The sequence below is a fragment of the Oncorhynchus kisutch genome, linkage group LG14 (assembly GCF_002021735.2).
Source record: "Oncorhynchus kisutch isolate 150728-3 linkage group LG14, Okis_V2, whole genome shotgun sequence".
Classification (NCBI taxonomy): Eukaryota; Metazoa; Chordata; class Actinopteri; order Salmoniformes; family Salmonidae; genus Oncorhynchus; species Oncorhynchus kisutch.
In genome coordinates this window covers 74,752,576-74,763,251 of record NC_034187.2, presented here as the reverse complement: position 1 = coordinate 74,763,251, position 10,676 = coordinate 74,752,576, and the positions used below count along the sequence as shown (strand labels likewise).

At 45.5% G+C, this 10,676-nt stretch overlaps 1 protein-coding gene across 1 annotated transcript in view; it reads right to left on the bottom strand.

Annotated features, from left to right (window-relative positions):
* LOC109903343 (TLR4 interactor with leucine rich repeats-like) overlaps positions 1 to 4,030 on the bottom strand; it is a 5,804-nt gene extending 1,774 nt beyond the window's left edge. The window contains exon 1 of the mRNA XM_020499978.2: positions 1 to 4,030. This exon is cut by the window's left edge and continues 1,774 nt beyond it. Within this exon, the coding sequence (XP_020355567.1) occupies positions 1,146 to 3,668 (2,523 nt within the window). The 5' untranslated portion in view covers positions 3,669 to 4,030 and the 3' untranslated portion in view covers positions 1 to 1,145.
* Between the last annotated feature and the right edge of the window lie 6,646 nt (positions 4,031 to 10,676).

Here is a 10,676-nt window from a genome sequence, read left to right as displayed (position 1 = left end):
AGTCCTGATTTGAATGTACATTTATATGGATTATATTACTATGGTTGGTTGTAGCTGTCTGTTTGACTTTTGCAAATTTCAAAAGACAATTGCAGGAAAAATGTCAAGTTTGGAAAGCAAATGCATACCACTGAAAAGAGAAGACTAGTCTATCTGTAGAACCAATAGAACAACTCCCAGCAACAGCAGCAATGTTTTTCAAAGTAGCTCATCTTGAGATAAGCTGTTGCCAAGAGGAGAGCATCGGCCATCACCATGAGTAGTATCTAATGGCTACATCTTCATCATTAGGTGAGTCAGTGTGGCACTGGACATGTCATTTAGTAGCCTACTGTAGCCTATAATATATACATACATATATATATATATATATATATATATTGTCTCCTAATATTGTACAATGTGTGTGTTGCTCCATTGGTCAGGGCTGTTGTTTGTTTGAATTCAAGACCAGATTGATCTCAGTTTGACAGTGTTAGAGTAGCCACTAATTTAGGTCATTTGTGTGTTATTAACAAATATTCAGCTAATGTCTTTTATCATGTAAATGACGTAGAATTGGATGAAATGCATTTTGTAAAAGGCAAAAAAATGATTGAGACCTGCTAACAGATGATCCCCATTTGTGGAAATCCTAAAAATGTCTCCGCACAACTGTAGCCTATGTCACATGACAAATGTTATTATGGCTTTATTATGAGAGGGATTTCTCTGCACCAAGATGCATCCAATTGCATCTTGGCGCAGGGACTTGTTTACAGCATAAGATGGTGGCTGGGAAGAGTGTGTCAGTGTGTTTGGTCATAACACCCTGGTTGTGGTGAAGTGCCCTACAGTGCAGGTTCAAATCCAGTCCAGTTCTGTTTCTGTCTCTGCAGCACCTTAGACATCCTCCTGAGGATGTTCCTTCCTTGTAATGGTGTCTTGGTGTTCTCAGGTTCTAGATAAGGGTTCTACTTTTGGATTATCTAATGGCTCACAATAACATGAATAGTATATATTGGTCACACAGAGCAATTGTTTTTCATGTTCTACACTCTTAGAAAACGAGTTCCAAAGGGGTTCTTTGGCTGTCTCAACAGGACAACCCTTTTTTGTTCTAGGTAGCCCTGTTTTTTCTAAGAGTGTAAGTCTCTAGGGTTCTACTAATCACAAAACCTCTGCATGTTGCTGTTGTCTCTACGGGTGGGGCTGTTGTCAAGGAAACGGTCGCAGGAGAACTCAATGAGGTCTCCCCCTTCCTCCAGGGTTCCGAGCCGTGGTTGCCGGCTGCTCTGGAAACTGGTAAAGTCAGTCGACACAGCCGCCGTCGTTGCCATAGAGCCGCGGAACGGTCGCCGCGTGGAGTACATGTGACGCACATGCACCGCCGTCTTCCTCCTTTTCAGCTTCCGCCTCAAAGTCTGCCCTAGCCAGGCTCCACCAATCACCAGCAGGAGGATGGCGTTGATGGCCAGCGTTGCAATGGTGACTAGGTGGAGATCGGAAGTCAGTGTCCCTTGGCGATGAGACTCCTCTGGGAGAGTGACCAATCCAGCGCAGTGGTCCCTGGGTGCCACCTGACACACGGCCCCTCCCACCACCCCCTCCACACACACCATGTAGGTGACTTCTGGGCGGAGTTCTCGTAACATCACTGACCGCGCCCCGCCACGGGCATACACATAGCGAGGGAAACGGCCAGATGTCCCGAACCGGTCGAACAGCAAGCGGTAGTGGACCTCGTCTAGTCCCGGTCCGGATCCCGGTGTGAATCGGAGGTGGTGGCGTGTGGTCCAGTGGACTGTGGCCGTGCTGGAGGCGACCTGGTCGACGGTCACGTTGGTGAGAAAGTGACGGTTGAACATACAGGGGTCTGTCATTACTGGTAGACCATACTCCTGACCGCCTCTGAGAAGGTCAAACCGCTCCTCTGAGGTGGTGAGGAGCTCTGTGATTGGTCCACTGAGACGGTTTCCATGGCTATTTTGGCTGTCAAGTGTCTGAGGCACAGTTGTGGTTGGGTCCATGGGGTTGATGAGCAAAGGAGCTTGTGTTTGAGGAATACCACGGCCCAGAACGGAACCCCGCCTCCCTTTCTCACGCTTCCCAGCAGAAGGTCGCGACCTGGGGCTAACGGATATTTTCTTCCTCCTTTTCCTGTCCAACGACAGGGATTTGTCCCGCTCCTCTGGCCCTCCTTGTTCCTGATGGATACCTACTTCCTGTTCTCCCTCCGTTCTCTCCTCTTCCTCTCTACCCCTGTTCTCTTCCTCTATTGCCTTCATCTCCACTCCCTCTCTACTCCCAATTCCCCTCTGCTCTTCTACATCCTTCCTCACCTCCCCCTCTCTCATCATCCTCTGCTCCACCTCCCTCTCCAGGACCCCCCCACCTCTGCTCTCCTCAGGCCCAATTTTGGTCTCACACAAGTGTCTCCAATTCTCTTGGGTCTGTAACTGGGAGCTGTTGACATAATCCAGATACATCCCGTTCAGTGTCGCTGGGTGATGACACTGCAGGAAAACAGTCAGCAGCTTCCCTTGAGAGTGCGCCGCCGTCATCCACTGTTTCAGCTCGCTCAGGCGGCAGTCACACGTCCAGTTGTTGCCATGGAGATCCAAATCGTAAAGGCGGCTGTTGAGGGCGAAGATGTGACCGGGGAGGCTCGTGAGCCGGTTGTCTTTGAGTTTTAAAACCCTCAGGTGCTGTAGTTTTTTAAAAGCCATCGGGTTCACGGTGGAAATGTGGTTGCGACTAAAGTCCAGCTCCTCGATTTGCTCCAGCGGGTCAAGAAGTCCCGCGGGAATATCTTCCAGCTTGTTCCCATCCATCAGAAACTCTCTCACGCTTGACAGCCCCTTCAAAGCCTCGCTCTCCAACCGGGAGATGTTGTTATTGCTGAGGGATAGTTTAGATAGCTTTTTCAGATTTTGAAAAACGTGGTTTCCGACATATTGTATTTCATTTTCAGAGAGCAGCAAGGTAGACAGTGACCTGAGCTGGGAAAATGTAAACACATTACGCACGGCCGCCTGTTTGTTCTGCGCCAGGTTGAGAAAGCGCAGTTTGATGAGCTTGGAAAAGGCATTTCTGTGAATGTGGCTCAGCTGGTTGGATTCTAGATGGAGATAATGCAGATTGGTCAAGCTCTTGAACACAGAGTCCTGTAACAGTTCTATGGCGTTCCCATCCAACCTCAGCCTCACAACGCTCTCTAAGTTACCAAACAGCTCTGGAGTGATCTTCTTCATGTTATTGTTATTGCCATACAAAGTTGTCAGTTTTTTCAGTGACTGTAACGTTCCTGGAGGTATTGTTGATATCAGATTGTTGCCCAAATACAGCTCCTCCAATTTGGAGAGCTTTTCAAACGCTTTAGGGTGAATGGTCTGTATTTGATTATACTGTAAGTTCAACCTTATAAGATTTCCATACCGAGTGAAGTCGAAGGCAGTGATGTTACCAATGAAGTTTCCCCCGAGGCTGAAGACAAGTACGTCCTCTGGGAGCCGCGAGGAGGGCACCTTGGGTACCGCGCGAAGCCCTCGGTTTGTGCAGAGGAGGTGCTGCGCGTGCTGGCAATCGCAGCGCTCCGGACAGAAGCCGCTTGCGGGTGAGGGTGAGAGGAGCCCATCACAGGAAAAAAGGAGAAAGCAGATGACCGCCACAAAATGACCGGTATCCATTCCCAAACGGCAGTTGGAACAACCTTCTGATGCAGCATTCCCCTTTGTGTTTAAGTGCAGTTACCCCAACTCTCCACTCTCACTTTCGCGTCTGATATATCCATTATCCACTTGTTGCTCCAAGAAATGGGGAGCGGAAGTTTCTCTGCACAAAGTTTAGTGTGCAGAAGTGTCTGGGTCCATGGTTATGCAGCGTTGTCCATACACTAAGTTCATTTGTGCGCTGCGATGTTATGCCGTGTGAGGAACGCTTACCTCCCCAGAATGCTCCATCCCCCAAATGGTCATCTGGTGCAAATTACAGACGTGCACAAAACGCAGGGTTCAGGCGCAGAGCACACACACACACTCACACACACACATGCTCAACCCCTCCCCCGCAACTCCCGTCCCCGCCAAGACCAGATGTGAACAGCGCCTGGCGCACAGGATCCAGAGCTGCGCGCGCAAATACGCACAAGCGCGCGCATGAACACACACATGTGTCACACACACACACGTCTTCTGAAACTAATCAAATGCGTGGGAGGAAGGTACGCATATATCTTGTTGTATTCGAGGCAGAGAGAGAGAGAGAGACGTGACCGAACCCTTTGACCAAGTTTTCTGCACGCCCCCGCACCACCGGGGGTCGCGAGGCAGGATTCTATACTTGGCATAGAGAAAGCAGACGGGAAGCATTCCTTCCCACGAGTGTCCCCCTGACTGACTCCCTCCTTGCACACGGTTCAAAGTGCATAATGAAGCAGTACAGGCAGCCAATCACCTGAGGAAGAAAAGACAGAGAGTGTGGAACTGAGATAACCTAGCTCACACAAAAGAACAACACCTTAAAACTGTGTTACTGCTGTTATTAATACACTTCTACAAGATAGAGAATATTGAAGTATGAGAAAAATAGAGAAAGATATCTTGCAGGTCATTTACCCATGCCCTCATCAATGAACACCAGCTTATTCAAGATGGTCGGTCGGGGGGCTATTTCAAACACATATGGTTTACATTATACAAGAGGAATTCAGGTCATGGTGCCTGTGTTAAGACTACAGATCACTGCCAAATCATTGCTTAGGATCTCATCTTGAAAGACTGGGTACAAAGCATGGTCTTTGTAGTGAGTGTTCAGTGCAGTGAGCCATGTAGCAGACAGTCATGTAGTGAACTGTAGGTTGTAGTCTACTCATGTAGTGGACTGTAGGCTGTAGGTTGTAGTCTAGTCACAGTGAGCCATGTAGCAGACTGTAGGCTATAGGTTGTAGTCTAGTCATGTAGTGGACAGTAGGTTGTAGTGTAGTCATGTAGTGGACTGTAGGCTCTATGTTGTTGTCTAGTCATTATACTGTGTAATGCTGCCTACTGTGTGTGAGGATTTAGAATAGCATAGCTTCCTGATAGGTTGGGTTTCTTAGGAAGTCCAGTTCTCATTTGTCACTAATTGGTCTTTGAACAATAAGATCAGATATTTTTCCATTATTGGTATTTTGACCAATCAGATCGTTTGCCACTAATTGGTCTGCCTGTGTTAACGCAGCCTTAATGCCCCACAGCTTGTACCAAGAGGTTTCTATCTTGATGGCGCAAGAGGAAGTGCACTTGTAGAGTAACCACAACCTCCACATCTTGTAGAAGACCAGAGTGAAATAAGTAGTGGTGTAACAATCACCAAGACAACCTGTGGAAAATGTACGCCATCTTTTACCGCACAACATGAAATATATTCTACAGGAGCACTGATCTGGAGACAAGGTTGTCTTTAAACAGTGCTCACACACCCCCACACAGACAGTTGTGCACATGCACCGCACACACACTGACACACATGCACGTGCACATGCACATGCATGCACAAATACAAACAAAAATGATTTAACCACCCTATGAAAGCAAGTGATGCAATTTCTGTATCTATAAATTCCTAGGATTGCTGACAGTGAGGGAGAGCCCATAAGAGCATTAGTCCAATTCTCATGCATGTCTATTAGAGATCACAGTGAGTAATGTCTCCCAACAAATCTGGGATCAGGGGTGCTCAGGCGCCCCTGCTCCAGCGAGGTCATTTCCTGTCTAGCCCTTCACATGAATTTTTCTCTCAGTCTGTCAGACTCTGATGGGAGGAAGCTCTCTTTCTCCCTCTCATTCTCTCCATCTCTCTTTCTCTGTATGCACAAGTGTGCGCTTGTGTGTTTGTGTACATGTGTGTGTGTGCCTGTGTGTTTGTGTACATGTGTGTGTGTACCTGTGTGTTTGTGTACATGTGTGTGTGTGCCTGTGTGTTTGTGTACATGTGTGTGTGTGCCTGTGTGTTTGTGTACATGTGTGTGTGTGCCTGTGTGTTCTAGGACTGAGAAGGAGATGAGAGGAAGCATTTATAAGGCCAGAAATCTGTCTGAGCCCAGATTCAGCCCTGGTTCATCCTTTATCAACCTTGCGTACATTTTTTACTCAATTCTGGCATACGTGGATATTCTAGGATTTGTGTGCGCCACAAATGATTGGGATTTATCAAACTGTCACATGCAACATATACACATGTTTACATTGATAAATCAGAGCAAAATTGTATTTGTACCTACAACCAATATACAGTGCCTTGCGAAAGTATTCGGCCCCCTTGAACTTTGCGACCTTTTGCCACATTTCAGGCTTCAAACATAAAGATATAAGACTGTATTTTTTTGTGAAGAATCAACAACAAGTGGGACACAATCATGAAGTGGAACGACATTTATTGGATATTTTAAACTTTTTTAACAAATCAAAAACAGAAAAATTGGGTGTGCAAAATTATTCAGCCCCCTTAAGTTAATACTTTGTAGCGCCACCTTTTGCTGCGATTACAGCTGTAAGTCGCTTGGGGTATGTCTCTATCAGTTTTGCACATCGAGAGACTGAAATGTTTTCCCATTCCTCCTTGCAAAACAGCTCGAGCTCAGTGAGGTTGGATGGAGAGCATTTGTGAACAGCAGTTTTCAGTTCTTTCCACAGATTCTCGATTGGATTCAGGTCTGGACTGTTTATTTTTGAACCATTCCATTGTAGATTTTGCTTTATGTTTTGGATCATTGTCTTGTTGGAAGACAAATCTCCGTCCCAGTCTCAGGTCCTTTGCAGACTCCATCAGGTTTTCTTCCAGAATGGTCCTGTAATTGGCTCCATCCATCTTCCCATCAATTTTAACCATCTTCCCTGTCCCTGCTAGATCTCTGCAGTTCATCCAGAGTGATCATGGGCCTCTTGGCTGCATCTCTGATCAGTCTTCTCCTTGTATGAGCTGAAAGTTTAGAGGGACGGCCAGGTCTTGGTAGATTTGCAGTGGTCTGATACTCCTTCCATTTCAATATTATCGCTTGCACAGTGCTCCTTGGGATGTTTAAAGCTTGGGAAATCTTTTTGTATCCAAATCCGGCTTTAAACTTCTTCACAACAGTATCTCGGACCTGCCTGGTGTGTTCCTTGTTCTTCATGATGCTCTCTGCGCTTTTAACGGACCTCTGAGACTATCACAGTGCAGGTGCATTTATACGGAGACTTGATTACACACAGGTGGATTGTATTTATCATCATTAGTCATTTAGGTCAACATTGGATCATTCAGAGATCATCACTGAACTTCTGGAGAGAGTTTGCTGCACTGAAAGTAAAGGGGCTGAATAATTTTGCACGCCCAATTTTTCAGTTTTTGATTTGTTAAAAAAGTTTGAAATATCCAATAAATGTCGTTCCACTTCATGATTGTGTCCCACTTGTTGTTGATTCTTCACAAAAAAATACAGTTTTATATCTTTATGTTTGAAGCCTGAAATGTGGCAAAAGGTCGCAAAGTTCAAGGGGGCCGTATACTTTCGCAAGGCACTGTAAATGGACAAAGCCATCGATCACATGACACCATTCATTCCTATGTGAAGATTCGAAAACGCATTGAAGACAAATGAAGTCGTTTAAGATGGCGTCTTATGGAGACGGAACATGCGCAGTTTGAGCTACTCCAGGAAGTACAGCTGCAGGCTAGTTCTTTTTTCCCTCCCGTTGAGTAACTCAAGTTGAAGGCCGACCAAGTACTGCAGGCTGCCATTAGGGACTAAATTATCCTTATAACTTCTGACAACAGCGCCTTCCATTCACATTTTATGGTAACAAAAAAATATATATATATACTTGATGCATGTTTTGGTGACGTTGGAACCGGGCCATCATGGTTCCTAGAAGAAAGCTCAATGGCAAATTTGATCAGATTTTTGTAAAGTTGTGGGCAGAACGTTGCAGCAGCTTTTCCAAACTAAATATAGTGCACACTGGCCGTGCATGTTGTAAAATGTATTATTCTTTCAAACAGTTTAAAAGAATAATGCTACAACCCACACTTCTATGTAAAGTATGAACTGTTGTTCAATATTTTGTTTATCAATACATGAAAATGTGTTTCTATCTCCTGCTTTGGTCTAGGCCCTGAAATGAAATAGGCCAGGCTACGCACACTTTCCTGTCAAGTTCAACATTGATAAAGACCAATCTCTTTGGGAAAACAGGCACACACAAGGTTTGGAGTATTGTTGTGTGAACTCACCTTTGATAAATGACCCTGGATCAGTGGAGGGACACACTGTCCTTGGTGCTGAGCTATTAACCCACATTTTGTTTTTTGGGGACCAATGTTGGTTGAATTACTTGAATTGCATTTAGTTCAGTTTTTTTTGTGAGCCCAATGCACCACTTCTCTAGAGAGAAATCAAATAATTCACAAATGTTTTTGGCAACTGAATGTTCACTATTCTGGGCTTTGGAATGTCCATTAAAAAGCTAAAAAAGTATTTTTTATGTCATTATATTTAATAATGCATTTAATGTGATTATTTTTAAATAATCGAACGGAAACTGAAGCGACCCATAAAAGCACTAATTGCTCAGCACTAACTGTCAGCGAAGTTTCACGAGTTACGCTAATAGAATAAGATATTTCACTGTCATTAAATGAGTGTAGAAAAGCTCTTTGCAATGCAGTTAGTCAATGTTAGTTATGAGGCAGTGGAGGCTGGTGGGAGGAGCTATAGGAGGACAGGCTCAATGTAAAGACTGGAATGGAATAAATGGAATGGTATTGAACACATCAACGATATGGAAACTACGTGTACGACTCTGTTCTATTCCAGCCATTACAACGAGCCCGTCCTCCTATAGCTCCTCCCACCAGCCTCCACTTGAGGGTAGTGTTAATGTGCCAACTAACAGTGTGGGCCATATAGTTTACACAGTTTAGTAAAGTTCAGTGAAGTATTACTGAAATATTGGAGTAGAAGAACTTGAAGGAGGAGAGGAGGAGAGGAAGAGTAGAATAGTTAAGTCACACATGGCTTGGAGAGAGAAATGCATTTTCCTGCTGTCTGAGAGCTGGAGAGAGGGAGAGTTTAGATAAAAAGAGGGAGAGACGAGAGATAAAAAGAATAAACAGATATTCAGTGAAGGGTGCTGGAGAGAGGGGGAAGGAGAGGGGGCGAAAGACAGAATAAACATATTATAGACAGAGATAGAGAGGGAAAGAAAGAGGGGGAGAGAGAAAAATGATAAACAGATATTCAGGGCAGAGAGCTGGAGAAAAGGGGAAGGAGAGGAAAGAATAGACAAATATTACTCAGAGATAGAGAGAGGGAGAGAAAGAGAGGGAGAAGGAGTGAAAGAGAGAGAGAGAAGAGATGGATGTACTTGTAGATAGAGCCTCTAGTCAGTGAGCTATAGTCTTCTGATGCTGACCCAATTCCAGGCTCTCACAAAGAGGTCCATTCAGGACCCCGACAGGGTTGTCTGTCAGTGTGCCTGAGCACAAAGGTGGACACAGTCTGGTTTCATCAGCCCTTCTCTCTCATCACTCCTCTCTTCCCCACAGCCTTGGACTGTCCAGACAGCACCACACAGATTACATTTCCCCCTCAACACACAGAGAGAGAGGCCTCATTCTGTCAGAGAGAGAGAGAGAGAGAGAGAGAGAGGGGCCTCATTCTGTCAGAGATTGAGAGAGAGAGAGGCCTCATTCTGTCAGAGAGAGAGAGAGAGAGAGAGAGGCCTCATTCTGTCAGAGAGAGAGTGAGAGAGCGCGAGAGAGAGAGGCCTCATTCTGTCAGAGAGAGAGCGAGAGAGAGAGAGAGAGAGAGAGAGGCCTCATTCTGTCAGAGAGAGAGAGAGATAGGCCTCATTCTGTCAGAGAGCGAGAGCGAGAGAGAGAGAGGCCTCATTCTGTCAGAGAGCGAGAGAGAGAGAGAGAGAGAGAGAGAGAGAGAGAGAGAGAGAGAGAACTTGCTTTGGCAATGTTAACACATGTTTCCCATGCCAATAAAGCCCTTGAATTGAATTGAAATTGAGAGGCCTCATTCTGTCAGAGAGCGAGAGAGAGAGAGAGGCCTCATTCTGTCAGAGAGAGAGAGAGAGAGAGAGAGAGAGAGAGAGAGTGAGAGAGAGAGGCCTCGTTCTGTCAGAGAGCGAGAGAGAGAGAGCGCGAGAGAGAGAGAGGCCTCATTCTGTCAGAGAGAGAGCGAGAGAGCGAGAGAGAGAGAGAGAGAGAGGCCTCATTCTGTCAGAGACAGCGAGAGAGAGTCCTCATTCTGTCAGAGAGAGAGAGAGAGAGAGAGAGAGAGAGAGAGAGAGAGACCCAATCAAATCATGAGAAAACAAAAAGATAATTACTTAACACATTGGAAAGAATTAACAAAAAAACAGAGCAAACTAGAATGCTATTTGGCCCTACACAGAGAGTACACAGCGGCAGAATACCTGACCACTGTGACTGACCCAAAATTAAGGAAAGCTTTGACTATGTACAGACTCAGTGAGCATAGCCTTGCTATTGAGAAAGGCTGCCGTAGGCAGACATGGCTCTCAAGAGAAGACAGGCTATGTGCTCACTGCCCACAAAATGAGGTGGAAACTGAGCTGCACTTCCTAACCTCCTGCCCAATGTATGACCATATTAGAGACATATTTCCCTCAGATTACACAGATCCACAAAGAATTCGAAAACAA